The following is a 21,597-nucleotide window of genomic DNA, read 5'->3' as shown; positions in this document are numbered from 1 at the left end:
AGCCCCCGGGCTCCTGCCCAATCGGGTGTCCCCGTCGCCATAGCAACAAGCGGCTTGGAGGCGGGTGGCGGGCAGCCGGCGTTCCCCTATCCAACGCGTCCTCGGGGCGGGCCCGCGCTCTGATTGGTTTTCGTCTATCGAGGGGCGGGCTGTTCCCCCTCGGGTTTCCCTTCGCGATGGGGGGACCCGCCTCCTCATTGGCTGCTGCCGTTGCCCCGGCGACGGGAGGACGCGGCGCGGCCTAGCCCCGGCTTGCCCCGCGGGAGGCCCCGCCGCCATGGCGCAGGCCAGAGGCCGGCTGGCCAAGGAGCCGGCGCCGCAGACGGTGCCCGTCTCCGACCTACCCTTGGAGGTGTGCGAGGTGGCGCTGAACACGGGGCCCGACTCCTCCAGCGGCCTGGCCGCGGCCGGATTCCACACTGCCAAGTCTCTGCCCCCCGAGTGGCACCAGAGCCACGCTGCCCTGTACCACAAGGCCTTCGCCGGCTGCGAGCAAGCCGAGTGCGCCCGGGCCGAGGCCAAGGAGCTGGCCGAACATGCCGCTGCCACTGCCCAGCGCGCCCAGCAGGGCTCCACGGCCGCCCTAGGCCAGCGCCTGCAGGATGTACACTTCTGGAAGGCCGAGCTCCAAAAGGAAATTGAGGACCTTGATGCCGAGACCGGCCTGCTGGCAGCCCAGAAGCTGCGGCTGGAAAGGGCGCTCGATGTCACCACCTTGCCCTATGCCATCGCCACCGATAACCTGCAGTGTCGAGAGAGGAGGCAATCCCCGGACCTGGTCTGTGATGAGGTGGAGAAAGAGTTGCTGAAGGTGAGCAGGACGTTAGGATGTTAAGGGTTGTTGGCAGCCCTCTCAGTGCTGCTCTGCTCTCTAAAATGGTGAACAGTTTGGTCAGCAGGTGATAACCACAGCTCATGAAGGTATCTTCTGGCAGTGCACAGGGGCCTAGTGCCCCTTCCTGGCAGCCTGGTCTCTGTCACTCCTAGGTTTAAGAAGGATCGTTTAAAATCCTTCCTCTGTTTAAAAAAAAGTGTTTAAAATCACAGGAGCATGACTAGAGGAGACCAGATCCCCCCTCTCAGACGAGATCTAAACAAAATAAAAACAGGTTTCCTCAAGCAAGATGGGCATCCTATTCTGGCATTAAACTTCTTCCAGCCTCTGCTTGGCTTAAAGTCCCCTCACCTCTGCAGGTTACACTTTAAAAATGCAGTGCCCAACAAGCAGACTATTGAGGACCATGCTCCTTGCCAGTTTCCACGCTCGAGCTGTCCAAATCTGGCAGTCTCTGCCTCTACCTTTTACTACTGAGTCTGATGCTGTAGTCTTGCCAAGGTTCATGACAAGATGGTGATCCAACGCTGTACTACAGTGTCTCAACACAAACCATCATTTTAAGTGTCTTGCAGGACAGCACGATGAACGGTACAATGTAGTCGTGTGACACCTGCATGAGATGCTATCTCCTGGCAAGCGGGGGGGGGGGGGCACAGAGAGATGGCATTTGTGACAGTGTGACTTCAACAAACCTGAGATTCTCCTGAAATTTGCTTGATCCTTTTCCTCCCATAGAGGACTCTCTACTCCAGATGGCACTTTGTTATCTGTCACTGAGATCCGACACTGCCTGTGGATTGCCTTCAAGGCTGATGTAATTATTATGGCTGCACGTTACAGAGCATAGATTCTGGTTCATTTTCATTTTGGAATGATACATATTCTACTGTCCCACAAATAAATCAATGATTATTTGCCTGCAGCCTCCAATATGCTGTGAAAGTTGATTCATGATGAGTTACTTATTAAACCAGATATTAATATTTGTTATTAGAAAAATATTGAAGAGACTTACATAGCTGATGGCATGATAGAATTAACATGACAGGATTTAGCAATATTTTGAATAGGAATTGTGTACAATTGCTGAATTGTAATCGATATTTAAGAGGTTGTTCCAGTCAAAAATATAAATGTGGGAGACAGTGTAGAGGATATTTCAGTGTGTGAATTGTTACAAAATTCAGATTACAGAAAAGAAATTATTTTCATCAGCTGCTGATGTTTTAGAGAAATTGTGAAATGTAAGATTTGGAAAAAAAAAAAAAATTCTGGCAGGATTTCTCTGCTGTATTTCTTTCCTCCTGATCTCAGAGAATAGTCCGTTCATTGCTCAGAAGTCCATCTGCTGCTGCTGCTAATTTTTCACCTGAAATTGTGATTGTGTGCTTGTGACGACAGACCGTCAACAGCCAAGTAGGATGTCATCAAAAAAGAATGATGTGAGTTCAGATGAGGCGTGTATACCAGCAGCAGATGGACTCTTGAGAAATGAAGATTTTGTTGCCATGCCAATGACCTTTGCAGTGCAGAAGGAAGAGGAGTACATAATATTAGAGGAAATCCTTCCCATTTTCACAGAGGAATAGATTTTATGGCACAAATGTTTGCAAATAGATGTTAAAATGTACCCTCCGTAGCTTGGCCAGATTTTTAAGCTGCAGCTATACTCTACACCTCTTTCACTGCAAGGAATCAGATAGTACCTTGTATTTCTTATTCTCTCCAAAACTGACTAATAATTCTTGACACTTAGAGCTGCTGTTCCATGAATTCTAACTGTTCACTGCACAGATTTCCAAGTTAATGGCCCAGTTCACTGGTAGCTCTGTGTTACAAGTTTGCTTATTTGGAGGAGTTATGCAAATTTTATCACTGAAGTACTGGCATACTTTTTCTGAATGTTGTTTACTTGTCCAGTTACTTTCTAATCTTAACTCTCTTTAGAATGGTAATGCAAGGGAGATCAGGAGTGATTTCTTCTCTTCACATGCTAAAACTGAGAAAAAGAAGAAACAGTTTCCAAAAGTCAGCTATGTTAGGAAACAGACATTCTTTTCCTTGCAGTTTTAATTACACAGTTAATTGATATTCTAGGGCATTTTCCTTCCTTTGAAATTCTTCCTCTCCTACTAGCAGCCCAGGCTTGTGTTGGCTCATTCTTGGGTATCTTTGCCGTGTTCCTGCCAGCTCCCATGGATGGATGCATGGGGGAATCTGCAACTAGGGGAAGAGCATGTCTGGACAAGGCGCTGCCTTTCACACACTCACGGAAAAGCTTTTCATAGGACGTAAGTTTCGTTCCTGCTTTCAGCTTTCTGCAGCTACAAAGAACATTTCCCAGTTCCCAGAGCATCCTGCTGAGATAACCACCTTTCAACAGCCCCTTGGCAGATGACATTTAGAGAGACAACATCAAATACACATACACAAGTAGTTTTGAATCTCCGCATGTAATTGCACTTTTGTTATCTGTTCAGTAGGAATCGCTTCAGATGACTCACAAAGAAAACAGAAGTATCTCTGATGAAGCTTTTATGCATCCAGATAATAATTGGGGTTTTCCTATTTTTTTGGCACACCATCTATTTCTTTTAGGGAGTTTTAGCTCCGACTCATCTGTCCTATTTGCTTTGCAGCATGGACTCACATCTAGATCACCTATTGTGATATATACCACCACTAAATAGCCACTGCTGGAACGAGGGATGAGGATTTTTAAGTGAAATCTCCTCACATGCATAGTCAAGTCAGCTGTTACTCAGAAGTTCATTGACTTCACTTAACAGCATATTCATCTTTTCTTAATGAAGTTCTGGTTAAGAAAAAGAAATGGAAAGACACAATTGTTTTTCCAATAAAGAAGGATCTTTGATGACTAAAAAGAAGATAAAATCTCTCAAAAAGAATAGTTTTATTTCTTTGTGCTGCTGCATTGGGAATAGCTGAATTCATAAAAAGCAGTACCTGCATCTGTTTTGTATGAGGTTTTTGACTTTCATAACCCATACAACATCTTTTCTGAATCCCCTTTGCATCAATTTAATGACAGTTTGCTATGTTTATGTGCATGTATTTAATATTGAAAATGTAAACCCTAGCAAAGGACTTGCCATGTGGTGGTATACTGTCAATAAATCATGTTTCAGCTGCATATATACTGCATTTCAAGGTTATTTCCACATGTCCAGTGTCCAGACTCATTAACTGAGTGCCAGATATGACTGTGGAATAAGCGGATGTACTTTCATTTATGCCATTTTTTTACCCTAGACTCAGAGTGTTGATTTGTTGTGTATTTGCATCAACAATGAAGTCAGCCCCAGCTATTCCCTGATGCTGAAGACAAAGGCATTAGCCAAAATCCTGTCAACTGTGCAAAATTAAAGTTTTAAAAAGCAGAGAAAGGATACATATGTATGTATTCCTGCTAACTGCAATAATGGGGCAAGGGAAACAACAGAATGCCATTTCCGAACACTTTGATCTGTAGCTTTTGCCAAGTGAACCAGTGCACAATAGGACAGTCCTGTACATAGACAGCTCAGTTAAGAGTGCAGTGCTTATTCTCAACATCTGCAGATCGTGGATTTTGAAATGACTCTTGGAGACCAGCAGGAAAAAGGCCAGACACAGAGCTGAGATTTCGAGGACTGTTACCTGCTTTCACTCCCAGCTGTAGTGAATAACAGTCTTCCTGTTACATGCTGTTTGGGGGCCTAAGTCTAGTGAGATCTGTAAGCTAGCTTGCTTTTATTTGCTGTGCTGATGTGTGGGACATCTGGTGTCATGTTGTTACTGATGGATGGATGCAGCTGGATTTGTAATCAAGGGTGACTGCACAGCCTCTCTCACGGGGTTCTACCAGTTCCTCTTAGCTGCTCTCACACTGTGTCATTCTGGCCCTGGGTGCTGTATTTAGACATTGCTGACATCTGCAAGTCACTATGTAAAAAGACAGGCTGCAAAAAACCTGAATTTGTAAATTCATGGAAGGCACAAACATCTGCTCTTAAACGTTTTCTTTGCACCATTAATTAGACACTTACAAAGTCATGAACTGGGATGGTTTTATCACTAGATTTGAGGAATATCCAACTTTTGCATCATAAACATTAAATACTGTAATAAAATAAATGGCACGCTAAACTATAAAATGCTCTCTCTCTGTTAATTGACAACCATTTATAATAACAGAGGTTTATTAGTAGTATTAACTGTGAAGACAGCTGAAAAGAAGCCAAGATCACTTCAGATTTGACAGTATTTCATTTTAATAGACAGCACATAAAGACATAAATGGGAAAAATAAGGAGAAAAAAAAAGACATTTCATCTACCAAGTCCTCTCATGAACTGAAGAAATGCAAATCTCAGTTAATGTTGTCCTCTGAATCAGAGATGCTGCTTGCTACTAAAACCCTTTCACACGCTTTTCCTCTCTTAACCCAGACTGGGCCTTCAGATAAATTGCCAGCACAATTCTGTGCACACACTACATAAAGATCACCTATTCTGCCACATGCTAAAACCCAGATCTGCCCCCAGGATTTTCATGTGGAATCAGCCACATTTTTATGGCTGAAATCACAAAGTCCGGGAGAGCTGTGCTCCTAGCTGCAGCTCGCTCTGCCATGATTGTGGATGGAATTTACTCCGCAAAGAAAATGTGAAGGAGCAGACATGGCATTTTATAAGTCCTCCACATGGTGTATGAGATGCCCAGCTCCTGCTGCTTGGCAGGCAGTGCTACCTGGCAGTGTGGACCTTCTCCTATGTCGATCCCACGAGCCAGCCACAGCTATGGGTGGGCAGCAGGCTGGCTTTGTACCGTGGTGTCTAACAGTACAGCCAGGACTGAGGGACCTCAATCAAAGGATCTTCATCTTCAACCTAGTACCACAGCTCCTCCCAGCCATGCAATCTGGCTTTTTAACTGTTATAAAAGTTAAGAAAAATTTAGTAGATAAATGTTGAAAAATCACTGTCATTTATGCCTCCTTACTCACTCTAACTAGTCTTAGACAACCATTAGTTATGAATCATAGAATCATAGAATATGAGGTTGGAAGGGACCTCAAGCATCATCTAGTCCAACCTTTCTTGGCAAAAGCACGGTCTAGACAAGATGGCCCAGCACTGTGTCCAGCTGAATCTTAAAAGTGTCCACTTCCATGGGGAGATTATTCCAATGGTTGATTGTTCTCATTGTGAAAAATTTTCCTCTTGTGTCCAGTCAGAATCTCCCCAGGAGTAACTTGTACCCATTTACCCCTCCTCTTTTCCATGTGATTCCTTGTAAAAAGGGAGTCTCCATCTTCTTTGTAGTAGAGAACTGTATCTTCAGTTTTAAATGTTATATTTGAATATATCTCTCCTCAACAGGGAATCAATTTTTAAATTTTATTTTAGGTCATTCAACAAGGGAATTCTTTATTTTTTCATTATTTCACTCCTTCCATATGAGAGACCTTACTTGCTAAAGGAAGGCTTTTCTCATTGAAAATTGTGCACATTACTCATAGGAAACTGGTTGTCTCTTTATTTACATGGAGACTGACTACCCAACACAAAATAATATCAATTACTATAAATGTAATTTCGAGTGCTGGATCTTTCTAACCCTCTAAAATCTTTTTGAATTTTTACTTTGACAGCTCAACCATTGTAATACTTCCTCCCTGCAGAAAGTGAGTTTTAGTGTTCTCACAGTTTGTAAAATGATACCTTCAGCTATGTATTTATTTTCGCTGTGCTCTTTTAGAGCCTTAAAAATAATATTTTCTTTCCAATCATGATTGTCCTTTTCCATTTAGAATAAAAAGATCTTTTTTATGGTCCCTGTTGGTTTCTTATGATGGAGAAACTGACACTGCAGGGACATACACACTCATTTATTTGTCAAAAACAGTACAAGGATCAACGAGTGCCAGCAGTGTTCTGGGAATAAAGTTTATTAGTAAGTATATACTCCCTTAGCTGTCATTGGATGACTGTCATTGATGTAAAACAGCAAAATTAATTAGGAATTTTTCATATACAAAAGCTCTTTTTAATATCTGAGCCTCAAATATTAAATTCCTTTAAATAATAAAAAAGAAAAAATGCTTGCTGGACTAGCTTTTATATAATAATATGTAATCACCAGGTCAGTAAAGTCACTTCATAGAGCGTTGATAGCTAATCCCTAAAGCAGCATTACTGAAGTCAAAAATGAGCACCAGGTACTTTTTATTCAACAAGAGATTATTAGAAAGCACGGTCTTTTCTGGTTTGATCATATTTGTGTTGAAATGAACATTCCTCCTAAAACGAGCTTGAGCTGAAACTTCAGACATCGGATCCATTATCAAGGTGAGGTAAAGCTTCATGACTTTGAGCAGTCACTGTCTTGCAACTCAGAGGAAATTAACCCCTCAAACAACATTGCATATCTGAGATAATTCTGCAGTCCTCCATCCTGTCCATCCCCAGAGGCAAAACGAGTTCTGGAATAAATAGGTCTAATGAAAAAAGTAAAGCTGAGTCATTGGGTTTTTATTACAACAGCTTCCCTATACCTGCTGAAGCAGACAATAGCTATTTAAATCATAGAGTAGTAACTTCTATTTTTAGTTAATACAAAGCAGTCAAAGGAGGCAGGCCAGCAGAAGATTATGATACTGCCACTCCTTTATGTTAAATAGCACCTTATCACCATATGTCAGACAAGCTGTGGTTCTGGAGCTCTGCAGGAATCTGATGGGAAGCCTCTCACTTGCATACAGATAAAACGCTTACTACAGAGCGAGGCAGCGGGCTCTGAAGGGATCTGCAGGGACTCAGCAGGCTCTGGCAGCCAGTCCTTGCCAGGGAAGCTGAGCTGCTCTATTGCATCCCTGGGCAAGGCAGCAGCCTCTGACGTCTGAGTTTGTGCTTGCAGGGCAGACAGTGTCCTGCTCGGTTTTAAAATGTCACCTTTTGTGCAAGGCAGTGACTCTGGTCTCCTGCTGAGCATGACGCTTTTGCCTTATTTTTCCCTACTTCAAGGCTGTGCAAGTAATTCAGATATTCTGTTTAATCTGATAGAACACAGATTTTTTCATAGGATACACATGCAATATGAAAATAATGAATCCCCAGGCTTTATAAGTATTCCAAGCATTGCTGCCGCCTTAAGACTTACAGCTGAGTTACCTCAGAATCTGCTAACTCCTTGGAAAGTCATGTCTTACAATAATAGGGTAAGAGTGGGTAATGAGTGGAAGATTTAAGTATTTATCCACAACCACTGAAATCAAATTGCTCTGCAGGATAGTGTGAGCTGCTCTGGATATCACAGAAGTCTCCATGTTTTTATCTAGGAAGCTGAACTTATCAGAGATATCCAGGAGCTTTTGAGAAGAACTTTGTTACAAGCTGTTAATCAGATGCGGTAAGACATTTTTCATGATACCTTAGTAGCTAATTTACATAGCCAAATAATTCCTGGCATATAGGGCCACAATGCCCAGTGGACAAAGATCTTACCAATGCCAGGCTTATGAGCCATGTGAATTCCATTTCAACCTGAAAAGAGGTACTCAGTGATGAAACTTCAGGACTTGCAAGTAGAGCCATGCCCTAAAGCCATGCTTTGGATTTTCATTCCTGGTTTCCCATATGTGTATTCAGTTCTCTCATTTTCCAACACTAAACTTAAGTGCAAGAAAAGTATTATCTGGATATCACTCTATCTTGTTGCACCTTGTGATATATTTGTAATATAGCCTCTTTTAAAATAATCTATCTGATCAAAGGACCTTTTCAAGATGAGTTTTTTTGCTACCAGATGTCAGTATGAACTTAAAATGTGAAACTTCATTCTACCCTCTGTATAACCTGGAAGTTCATTGGATTTCAAAAGGAATATTTGCTTTTAATTTATAACAAGCCCTTTGGAAAGATGTTACCAGAATCCTAAGGTGCATCAGTATGAAGGAGTTAACTGCTGGAAACCTGGATATTTTAGTTTTTAATTTTTTTTAATCTGCTCCAATTTGTGCTATTCTACCAGATAAAACAAAATATTGTTTTTAGAAAGCATGTCTATAAATGCAAAATAATTTAAAGTAGTTCTGTTACATCAATTAGAGCATGACAGGAATCTACTGAGTTTAGGCTTCGCTTTTTATGATTGATTTAAGATCGTTTAAATAGTACCATCGTTTATCATTTGCCAGCAGTATTTTTAATTCCTTAGGTGAGACTGACATCTGGTGTTAACAGTTGATAACGACCCACTGTCTTTTGTAATATGAAGTCATTCTAATTAATTGGGTGACGTGTGACTCATTGAATTGACAACAAAGCAGCAGTTTTATCTCTGAATATCATGGTACTTGTATCTTCCAAAGGCAAATTACACTGTCTGCATGTTACAGTCTTTGAAAGGCTACATAGGAGGGCTCCAGGAATAGGGTCACTCCATGGAGGTCTTAAATTTGAGTCACACTCAATATACTAGCGAAAGAGGAGGATGGATCTTCTACTAGCACTGCCTGATGTCTTATCACGGGAAGAGTGTTCTGTTGGGCAAACCTCCTACCTGTTCTCCCCATAATAACTGCAGCTGTCGCCACTATTGAAAAAATCCTCTGTGTTTTAGGATTATTGTGTAAAATCCAAAGTCCAACAACTCCTTTGCCTCAGGTTATAAGAGCTCAAAGCCTTCAGTAGGCACAGAACAGTACTGAAGGTCTGGGGTAGGGGTTAACACATGAGGGTTACTGTCCTTCTAGCAGATAGTTGTGGGAGAGAGAGCTTGGTTAGAATTTTCATGACAAAAAGGAAAGTTTATGTTCTCATTGCTCTTTGAAAGACAAAGGCTCAGAGCTTCACAAATGTCAGTGATAGTTTTGTTAATTGTATTGTTTTCCACTAACAATGTGTGATAATAATGACTTTTCAGATTAAATCGGGATCACAAAGAGGTTTGTGAAAGGGACTGGTCAGACAAAGTTGAAACGTACAATATTGATGATAAATGTGGAAGATACAGTAACCAGAGCACCAACATCCAGTTCCATCCTAGTTCAGTGAAGTTTGAAGAGAGGTGAGTAGTCACTGTCATCATCCTCCAAAAATAACCCTGATAAGATACAACACATCCTTTGTGTCAGTGAAAGCTGTAATGCTGCTCGGAATTAAAGGTGTGATTGCTGCTGCTTTGGACATATAATGTCACAGCTTTAAGATAGCTGCATGGCTAGTGAAGGCAGTGCTACCATCTCAGCATGGCAGCATGGCGCAGCGCTGATGGCAAAGTTGGTTCGCTGTATGCAAACTGAGCTTGTAGCAGTTTTTCTTGGAAATAATTGGCTTTATACTTTTAAGGACTGATCTAAATCCTATTGAGATTTACCATTTGACATCGGCAGGCAGGCTATTCTTTTGGGAAAGGCAAGTGCTGCTTCCTGTACACAGACAGGATTACTATTACAATAAACCTTGCTGCTTCCCCCCCTGCCCCTTTCTGACAGTGTTCATATGATGCAGTGTCCCAAGTGCTATGTAGTTCCTTCTGCTGCTCAATGTAGCAAAGTATAACTAGAGATCTTGTTTCTTTTTGTTTCAAAGTAGACACAGACTGTAAAGCTTGAATATATCCATGTGTTTATTTGCTGGTGACTTAACTGCTTGTGCTTGCACAAAAAAGTACGTGTGTACTTTTTCTGCCTTAGTAGTATTAGCTAAAGATGGAAGAACTTTGGGTGATGTTGTGTCATGTATTACTTCCCTCAGAAACCACAAAATGAACAAGAGTTTATTAATTTTATAAAGGATTAGTTTCCCTTCATGGTAAGCCTAGACTGCATGCAACAGCAAAAACAAATAGAGGTTGACAACACTTTTGCAGGGAGAGGACCAGCTTCAGATTGTCTTCTTAGGTGCAACTTGAACAAAAGAGCAAGGTTTCTATGTGTATACTATTCACCTCTTCTTACAGTGCCTCAACACCGGAGACGTGGGCCAAGTTCAGTCATGACAACATCTATAGGGCAGAACAAGAAAAACTGGCTTCCATCAATCTTCGTGTCTTGATTGACAATATTCTTCATGACGTATCTCGGGACCTGAGGGCACAGTGTGATGCTGTTAATGAGGCTTTTGCCAAACACTGTGAGGAGCTGGATGATACAAAACACAAACTAGAGTATCATTTGAAAAATGTAAGTGTTATTTTTTTGAATTCTGTCTACGGGCATGATAATCTCTTTGGAGAAGATCACAGTAGATTTATCCTCTAGAAAAAAAGTCTTAGTCCATGTCAGGTATCAAACACTATTTTGTGTCAGCTTAGTATCTAATCAGGGTCTTCAGAGCTGGATTGTGGCTCCAGTTCAGCTTTTTCTTCTATCTGTTGTGCTTCTCTAAACAAGAGATGGACTTAAATATGAAGAAAATTAAACACTTTCTTCCATGTCTTGCTGGACTAAAACCTAAAACTGTGTGATCAAGGAGCTGATCTTTGGGCCAGGATTCCCAGGCTAGCCTGGTTATCACTTTTATGGAATGAAAGATGTGCTGGGCTGCAGTAGTAGCAGCAGCAGCAGTTCCTGGCAAGCGACAAGGGGTGTCTTCAGCCTCTGCCCCTTCTCCAGCGTGGAGCAGCTCCTACTTCTGTGTTAGACCACCTGCAAGTGTGGAAAAAACATTCATTCCTTAGCACCTGTTGAGTCGTGACAGCTGGGTAGACTTTATTTTTTGCATGTGTGTCAGTGGTTATCAGGGAGAAGTGATTTAGAATTTCCTGTCTGTTCCATTTTCTTCACTAATGCCAGAAATCTATGCATTTCCAAGCTGATCAGCTGTTCTCAAAATAACTTGAATTTTTCTTGGAAAATTTACAGTTAAAAATTTACAATTAAAAGCAATTCATGGAGGTGGGATGTGTTGTCAGGAGACATGGAAGAGTTTTTGAACAGGCTGCAGAATATTTTCTGCTTCTTTTTAGACTGAAGATCAGATTCTCAGTGCAGTAGTAGAAATAAACAGGTCAAAACCACCTTCATACTTCTATTTCTTCTACATTCTGGCCACATAGGAGGTCAAAACTATACCTGATTCACTAGGACCATGAACAGATGTATAGCATGCACAGAGACAATGTGTATCTTTTTTTAAACACTTCTTTTTCTTGGGTATCCTCTTTAGATCCTTAAGGAGATTGGAGATCAAGAAGCTAACATTGCTGCTCTCAAACAAGCTATCAAAGACAAAGAAGCCCCGATGAAAGTTGCTCAAACAAGGCTGTATGACAGGTCTTTCAGGCCCAATGTAGAGCTCTGCAGAGATGAAGCACAATTTAGGTAAACTCTATTAAACAAGTCCTTCAAGGTGTCCATTCTGTCCAGAAGTGATGTTAGACAGTTTTTGCGCTTTTTATTGGCAACACATAGCCTTTAGCTTTTTTTACTAGGTTTGATTCTCATATAAATCAGAAATAATTCAACTGGCTGAAATCACTAGGGAAAATATTTTAACATAATGTATTGACAAATAGAAAATCTGTAGACTCCACTCTGCCTTTTGTCTCTACGCTTTCTTCTCTGAACTGTGTGGTTTCCAAAAAAATCTGACAGCATGTGGATCACTTGCAGCCCTTTTGCTGTTAGCAAAAGCTCACCACAAGGTGGACTATGTGCCGAATGAATTTCTGTGCTTCCAGTGCTGAGAATGTAAATGGGCTGCACATACTCATAGTCTGCGACAAGCCCTCAGTACTACGAAACATCAGGCTGGTGGCATTTGATTTTCAGTAATAATCTGTTTTAAAACTAGAGGTCAACAAATCCTTTCAAATTAAAGGTCTGAATGTCACCTTTGTCAGTTTTGATCTCATTATAAGCTTTGTAATTGATTCTCCTCCTTCATATTTTCCTACGCTTAGGAAAAGTGGGGAATCAGCTTTTGCAGGGTTACAATATCCTCGTAGCAAAGGTACCATTCAAAGCCAATATGCTGTTCTTTGCACAGTGAGGAAGAAGTTACAGTTAATCCAGGTGCTTTATACCATCTCAGGCATGCTCGTTTAAGGTCCCGAGTCAGCAACCAATCTGTGTGCAAGCTTTTCAGTATGTACATTGCCTTTAACAGGATTTAAGGACACCTACAAGTCCTTTGCTGAATGGGCATGTGTTTAATTGCCACGCTTACACTGTTTGTAGTTATTCAGTTTGCATAGCACCCAGGGATCTTGTTTTCCCAGGAAGTAAATATGTGTCTTCTCTGTAGGCAGATTGCAGTAAAGTGCCTAACCCCCACTGACTTTCAGTGGAAATGATGTGCTGCTTTAAAAATGGTTTGCTGCTGCTTCTTTAAAAGCTTTATGCTTTTAAAGTAAAGATTGTTTTCTGATCTCTGGTGCAAGTACCATCTTTAATAATTGAGTTTTATACCAGTGAACAGATACCAAAAACCAGGCTGAACGAAATGCTGATCCAGTCAAACCAGGTGACTTACCTAACAATTTTTGTCCTATAATTCTTAGTACAAGTGTGAGAAGATGAGGATGGATAGTTCCACTGTGCTTAGTGGCAAAGGACATTCTTGGTAGTATCTAAAACATGGGAGACTCTGTACAGAAGCTGTGAAAGTAAACTCTGCTTTTGACCAAGTATGTGGGACCTCTCTGAGTTCCTTTGTTGTTGAGTATTATGATTCTATAGCTGTTGATCTTTATTCCCATTACAGTTCATATGTCTTTTTGAACACCAGCTGGCTTCTGCTTTTTATTTTATTACTTAATGTAATTCTGTTTAGGTTGACCAGTGAAGTTGAAGCACTAACAGAGCCCATTGAATCCCTGAAGAAAAAACTGCTGGAATCTGAACAGTCTCTGGCAAACCTGGAAGACACACGGATGAATTTAGAAAAAGAAATAGCTGTGAAAACAAACAGTATTTTTATTGATAGGCAAAAGTGCATGGCCCACCGCATACACTACCCCGTTATTCTTAAATTAGAAGGTTACCAGTAGTAATCTCTGTACTAAGTATGCAAAGTCTGGAAGAAAAAGGTGGTCTAGACTCTTTCGTATAAAATATACGGATAATACTATACTATAGTGTATTCACTGTATTTTCTTCTATTTGGGTTAAAATGCGTTAGTATAGTATCTTGGTGGGCTTTGAGTCTTGCCTTTAAAAGTTCTATAAAACCTTGCCTGTAAAAGTATAGTGAGTTTAAAAGATAGTTTCATTACATCTAGAACATATCTATATCATATATGCATAATCTATATCACATATGCATAATTTGCACAGTATGTGATATTTGGGGTTTTCACCCTAGTAAGTGAATATGTTGAGTGAATATTTATTGTGAATAATAATAATATACACAGATGTAGATATAACATTTATAGCTTGCTAGCATTGTCAGGCAGCCTGAAATGACAGCAATAAAACTGCCTGCCTGACAGACGATCACATGAGCAGCAAGGAAACAGATGATAGACTTTTAAGCTGCTCAAACATTATTAGTAAAAAAAACAAGTTTGCACAGGTTAGATGACAATCTGCCTATTGGCAAAACCGCTCCCAGTCTGTGACACCTGCTTATGTAATCTGAAAATGAGTCCAAGGATTTTTAACCTTCAAGTCAATAAATTTAGGGTTTTTTCAGGGAAAAAAAACCCTAAACAGCTTGTGAATAGCAATCGTGACTTTCAACTTAAGCACTTGGGTGTTGAATTGAGCTTTTGATCTGTTCCTGCTATTCCCTGGAAGCAAGGCATGTGTTTGAGCTATTACCCGTAATGGAGAACACATCAGATTCATCTACTCCAGCAGACAATGTACCAAATGTCATTCATCCATTCGCTTAGCAGGCCACTTGGTTAAATATGTGACATGTGGCAAAAAAGAGGAAAAGAAGACACAGAACAATTCCATTATGGTTTCCTCTATTACAGTTTTTTACTTTTAAAAGCAGCAGATCAAAGAGAGAGAAAAAAACCCCCCAAAACTCAAAAAGCAAAACACACAAAAAACCCCCTAGCCAGCATCCATTTGTGAACAGCCCTGCTCTGTTAACCAGAGAGGAGAGGCCATTAGCCTATCTGTTTTTCTCCCAGACAGCTATTTGTATTATCTTAACTCAGGATGTGCAGAGCACTATTCAGCAATTGCCCTCCTGCTAAAAGCTACTACCGTTTCTTTGAAAACCAGCTGCGTCAGTGAGGGTTTTTGACCCAAGCCTCTATTTTACAGGCTTTGTGTTCAAGAGTTTTGTTTAGCTTTTTTAACAGATTTCCTCTTCATTATTATATTTTTATAGTCCAGATGTTGACTCCTTATTAGAAAGAAACAGCATGTAGATTAAAAAAAATAAATGTGGCTCTACTATGCTTTTCTACACACAGAACTTAAAAAGGTTCCTAAAGATGATTGTTGTAGACTGAAAACATTCTCCTTCATTCTGCCTTTCTTAAAACACCTTCAGCACCTTTCTTCATGGTCTAGCCTATTCTTCATGCTCAAATCTTACAGCCTGGTGGACCACACACCTTGTATGCAGCTGTATCACTGCACAGTTGTGTATAAAACTGACTTTAGCTGCACCGGAAGAATAAAACACTTTAGAAGATGTTCCAGTATTCAGAGCTGTGGTGTTAAAAGATTTTTGGTCATTTAGTCCCATTCTCTAGACAGTGCTGCTTCTTTGGTTGCATGAACATCTCTAGGTGTACATGTAAAATAGAGGGAAAAATAAGACAGTGAACCAGGCTTTAGACTAATGGGAATATTCACAGAAAACTTTCAGAAAGTACAGAAAGGAGCAATATGTTCGAATCGACCTTACTCACCCACTGAAGAAGACAAAAAGTGGAATCAAAGTGGAATTTGGGTTATGATTATGGCAGATGGGATGAAGAGAATATGCAGTCCAGAACCCAAAACTATTATTTTGATTCAACAGTTTTGCATCAGAGAGAGGAAAAAAGTGCTGTCATCTTCTCTGAGACTGCGCTGAGCACAAATAACCTTATGCCCCATATTGGGTTGTAAATGGAGCTTTCCCTAATTAAAGCCTATCAGTTTAATTTAACTTTGTGAACTAAATTAGTCTGCCCTTGCTTTAGGCCAATCAAGGAAAATCCTGCTCTGGTAAACCTCATACATTGGCAGGAGAGTAATCACTGCCCTATTCACATGGTAATAGATGAATAAGAGCAAGTGGAAAGAGTGAGAATCAGGTGAAATAGCTTCAAGTTTCAGTAATTCTTTTTTCTTTAATTATTGATTTTTAAAAAATAGTAATTAAAGCCACTACTCTAACATGTAAATATTTTTTTTTCATAATTCATTCTTAAGCTGAGGATTTACCAGGAAATATTTAAAAGATGTTTTAGCTGGCTCTCATGTGAGCTAAGGTCACAGGTGAGCAATAGCTTCCAATTTCTTGAACTCTACTACTTGCTAAGCTGTATGAAAAGTGTGGACTTTTTTGACTTCATTAGGATTTTTTTGTTTATTATCCTGAGAGATTTCTGGTTATGAAGACAAGGTTTAATTTCTGGAAAGTCTGAGAGTTTTCTCATATGATTACAGGTAGAGGAAGGAAATAATGGTGTGATAAATGATACCTATAGTGTCAGGTACAGGGACTTCAGGAAAAAACAGGAGTGAAGACCCATTAAAAACTTGTTACTTAAGAGCAGATGACATTCTGCAAGGGGAGCAAAGAAGGTTACGGAGAATTGGGAGATAATATTTGTGTAGTTTTTTTATCATGAATAATTGATTTTCTCTAAGACTGAAGCTTAGAACAACTGTCTAATAATTTCAGCTTTGTACAGTGTCACAGGTCACTAAAAAATTTAGTACCAAAGTGGCAGACACCAGCACCGAGGTGCCCAGGTGAGATTTTTCAGAAGACTCTGTCTCTGCTTTTGGACCCCTGACACATGCTACAAACAATACCTGCTTAAAATATTGATCTTTAATTAAATCTACATGGTCAATAGCCACAAGGACAGCCAGTAACACCAACTGTATCTTAAAGAACATGGGCAGTATTTTCTATTGTTTTTCAAGATTCTGTTTGGGGTAATTTGCAGTGTAATTACAAAATAACCCGCAGAGAAGTGGAAATTATTTTAAAATCTTTTCCTGAGCAATTTTTCCAAGTAATTTCTGGGTAGTGTCTAAGTTCTGCTGGCCTCTCTAAGTAAATTGCATCCCAACATCAGTCTTAGCAGTAATAAAAGTCACAGTAACAACTTTATGGCCATGTACAGTGCTCATTAGTGGCCTGTTTTATTCCTAAGATATTCCTCTGGTAGCTAGGTCGAACATTGGCTCCACGGCAGGCTAAGAACAGGAGCAGTGAAGACCCTTTAAATGAGATCCAAAAATTCCTCATACAAGGGTTGTTTGCAGGGCCATTGCAAGGTTGTTTGCAAGGCTTGTTTCTGTATATTAGATCCCCCTTTCCTTGTCCAAAGTGGCACGATGGTCTTCATAGCATTGAGAAACAAATCCCAGCCAAACAGGAACGAGGAGAACTGGCTGAATAGTGAAAGATCAATGTGACTAAAATGTCCATGAGCAAACAACCCGAGCTGGGCTTGCCATTAATAATATCACTGGATATTATTTAGTAACTAAATAGCATTTGATAAACGTATTCATCTTGAAAATTTCTTAAAGTTTGTTTTAAAAATAACTATTGGCTATTTGTCATTTGCCCTCCTGTTCAGAGTTTATATACGTGAAGTTAATAGATACAAAATATTTCATGTGCCCAGGTACCCAAGCAGACTCTGACCAATCCACGCTGTGATCAAACTGTACTTTGATCTGTTGTTGTTCAAGCCATTAAACCACAATTAACCAAAGGGGTTATGAAAGCCTGCAAGGACGGTCAGCACACCACCTTACAGTATATCTGCTCACTCCAAGCTCCTTGTTACTAGAGGCTTTGTGATTTCCCTTCCCTGGGAACATGCCCATCACCAAATGGGTGAGAACTAGTTTATTTCATCAAAAGTGTTTTGCATCCAGTTCCTTCAAAGAGAGTTTGCCTGAAGAAAGGCTCCAGTGGGACTCCTACATTTAGTCTGCTCAGAGGAACGGGCATCACTCCTCAAATATCTTTATCAAGACTGAGACACTCACGAAGCACCGGAATGAGAGCTCATCCTTGGAGATGCTGAGTGCCTTTACTTCCCACTGCTGCCTTTTGTCTCAGGAGGAATGACCAGTCCCCCAGGATCACATCCCGGCTCCGTTCCTCTCTGAATGAGGAACAACAGCCTGTTCTTACCACTCTGTGGGTGAGGAATGCAGTTGTTTCTATGACAACCTCACTACCGCATCCTTATTTCAAAAAGTCATGCGTATAGGGGGATATTCTGATTACTACGACTTGTTACATGTGCCAGGCACATGCACTTTAGTCCTACAAGTTCCTCTTAAGCTTTCCTTAGAAGGAAAAATAAAGATTAAAAAAATAAAGATTAAAGGGAAGAGTAAGCAAGTTGAGCATTTAGGAGGCCTAGACAGTAAGCAAATTCCTGTTTGAAGGAAGCCCATGTTGACAAACATTTTTAGACACCTGGCTCCTAAAATAATATTTCAATCCCATGGATTTGGATAGGAATTAGGAAAATTATACTTTTGCATCATCCATAGTACTGTTGTGCTGTGAGCAGAATCAGCTGCTGCAGTAATACCCTCTCCTGCAGAGATGAGTTTTACCCCCCACTTAAAATGGTGACAGCTCCAAGCTGGGGTTATGGAAGGGTGCCTCAGTTTGCCTGACGTGCAGCCCATGCTGGGAGACACTTTGTTTTGGACACAGTTGCAGGAGTTAGCATGTTCACACGTAGCCTGTTGTTTGGAAATGCAGAAGCATGGCAATTCGATGGAGAATTACTCCATTTCCCCCATTTGCTCCTTTTCCCTTATGTCTGGCAATTCAGTCATATCGAACATGCCATGACTCTGCTTGTAATGCTGCTTCATCTATGGGGAGAAACTTTATCTTTTCTCTTTAAATGCCTTTTATTTTTTATTTGGAGAATGAAAAAAAGAAGCCACTGTGGAAAAACATCGATGCTCCTCTCAAATGCAGCACTAGGATCTGCTTCAAGTGTGACTGCAGTTTCAACAGGCCTGGCCACTCTGAAAGTAAAACAGCAGTAGGAAAGTGTGAAATCTTCAGGGAAAGGGCCATGGAGGGTAAAAAAAAAAGATTTATTTTTAAAAGAAATAAGAAGATGAAGTATTTTATTGCTGATTTTTAGAGCATTTATATAAATGTAATGACAGGGAAGAAAAATTGAATGACCTCTTCACACAGTCATGCACAGCTAATGAAGAATAAAATGTCAATCATAGGGTAATTTGGGAGATTTTAAAAGAAGCTTCCAGAAAGGAAATAACTCTGAAGACTCAGAGAAATTTCACTTATTTCTTTAAAATATTGCTTGTTTCATGCTTTAAAAATTTATAATGTTGCCAGTGACCTTCCATGCAAAGGAACAGGGCTGTCTTTCAGATCAATGGCTTTTAATTTCTTTAAACCAAAGCAGCACCAAACCGTCTGAGATATGTCACCCCGTTGCTGTTGCTCAGTGGTCAGGGAAACAGGAAACTGCAGAATAGCGAAGGCTGAAACTGAGGTAGCCTGGAAGGGAACAATACTTGCTACTAGAAAAAGACAACCACAATTTTACTAATTATTAAATATCCCCAGTTCCTGCTAATTCCTCGTGGCTTTCTTGCGGGCACGGGCAGGAGCTGGCAGCTGCCTCTGGTGCCTCACGGACAGCCGGAGGAGCACAGACGGCAGCAAACAGCTCGGATTCAGACTTGAGGCCCTGAGAAGCCGGGGCTGTGGGAATCCATCACCTTCCCAGCTCAGCTCGCCTCACGCCAACAACACAAAGCGAAGCAAGACCATCACTTCTGAGCACCCCACAGACAGAAGATGTCTGGGTTTTGCAGGCTGAAATCAGCGCTGATGCTGCTGTCCTTCCCAGCACAGGGAGCTTTCCTCTCCACAAGCTTTAACAATCCTTTCACTCTTATCTCTTCAATATTTCACATTTTTTCCACCAGCCGACATATGAGGAAACACAGAGAGCCAGGAGATGGGTCGCCAGACTCCAGGAGACATGTCAGCTGTCATTCCCTCCTGCCCCTTGGTTTGGGATTTTATAGATACAACGTGCACAAGACTGTAGCACATTTTACTCGCGCAGCCCCAGCATGTGAACGATTACATCAGCTCTGCTGGCATTTAGTCAAGCCACGTTGCACTCCCATGGACGTTCCCTGGCTGAGAACATTATCTGCCCAGTAATTGCAGGATGAGAAGAGGGTACAGGACGCGGGCTCTCCTGAGCCAAGATTCCTGGCATTTTATGACACCAGCTTTTGCGCAAGGGTAAATTGTAAAACTGAGGGAGGGATCGTGAAGCCTTGTAACTCCCATCCATATGAATCCATCACAGGCTGCAATCATGAAAGAGCTCTTAGGTCTCTGTATATGTATTTCAAGAGCTGTAAACAAAACACATTGTACCAGCAAAATAAACCCAACCTGCATATCGCATATGTTTTTGGCTTCACCGCCAAAGGACAGGCAGGAGGTGGATGGAGCAGAGAGCAGCCAAGAGCTGTAAAATTGTTACCGTAAAGCTTTCTGGATCAAAGCCAGGCCCTCTCCAGAGGGCTGGAAGGCATCAATGCACATGGTGAAAACTCCTGATCCACCAGTTGCTGTTGGGGAGAGGACAGACTGGCAGAGGGAGTGAAGGCCAAGCAGAGTACTGTGTTCAGTTTGGGACGAGGAGGTGGGGAACCACCACCGTGCCCCTTGGGCACCCAAAGGACTCTGAGGAGGACTTGGCCAACACGTCCTTCCCAGGAGGGGCATCTGCAGACACTCCCCAGCTGTGAGGTGCAGAATTTGCTTCTTGGATGGTGTGAGGCAAAATGGAGCTGCGAGGAGCCAGGATTGTGGCCTCTTGGTCTCTCTCTCAACCTTTCTTTCAAACCTCCCCATTTCCCCTTGCACACCAGGTGGATGCCTGCTGAGATGCTGAGCTTTCTCCTCCCGCAGGCTTAACAAACTTCCCATCTTTCTTTTTGAGTTTCCAGGATATTTGGAAGAAGTTTCCTCCAAGGCAGGGACTTTCCTCCAGGAGGGACTGTGATCACTCCTGCCCATCCGTACTGCCAGGACGGAGGGCTTACTGGCATCCCAGGAAAAAAGACATGGACCCTGACCATCGTGGGGCTGTAATCAGCTCTTACTTAGCTGAAGCTGCACTTAGCTGAGCTCTTCTCATTGTGTAGACATTTTCCAAAACCCGTTAGGAGTCACAGAGGAAACAGCACAATCAAGCTTTGAGCCAGCAGGACTCTTGTGGGGCTCAGCATTAGCCGTGTGTTGTGGCAACACAGTGTCTAGACCATGAATTACCACTCAAGTTTTTCATTTTATGTTTGTTTAGGAGAGAAAATGGAAAGGGGGACAACAGGATGGTTTTGGTTTTTTTCCAGATATCACATAGCTCATTTGAACTGTGTTCACAGATTGAGCAAAAACACAGGGTTTGTCCCAGACATGGAATGACAGAAGAAAGTGACAAAACCACTGAGATTAAATGTAAAAGTTTTTCTTTATTTGCAAATGTTTGCAGTTTCTCCTTCCTTAACCAGATCCTTTTGAGAACCTATTAACTGGGTGAATCATTACTGGAGGGAATTAAATCAGCCAGAA

At 41.3% G+C, this 21,597-nt stretch overlaps 1 protein-coding gene across 1 annotated transcript; it reads left to right on the top strand.

The window, feature by feature from the left end:
* The first annotated feature begins 274 nt into the window (after nt 1-274).
* On the top strand, nt 275-15,454 carry TEKT4 (tektin 4). The gene is made up of 6 exons (XM_074885914.1): nt 275-811; nt 8,181-8,251; nt 9,767-9,910; nt 10,805-11,027; nt 12,013-12,167; nt 13,621-15,454. Exons 1-6 carry the CDS (start codon nt 278-280, stop codon nt 13,835-13,837), a joined length of 1,344 nt encoding a protein of 447 aa, XP_074742015.1. The 5' UTR covers nt 275-277; the 3' UTR covers nt 13,838-15,454.
* The last annotated feature ends 6,143 nt before the right edge of the window (nt 15,455-21,597 follow it).

This window comes from Strix uralensis, chromosome 16, assembly GCF_047716275.1.
Source record: "Strix uralensis isolate ZFMK-TIS-50842 chromosome 16, bStrUra1, whole genome shotgun sequence".
NCBI lineage: Eukaryota > Metazoa > Chordata > Aves > Strigiformes > Strigidae > Strix > Strix uralensis.
Note: the sequence above shows the minus strand (reverse complement) of the source record. Positions and strands in the feature narration are given on the sequence as shown.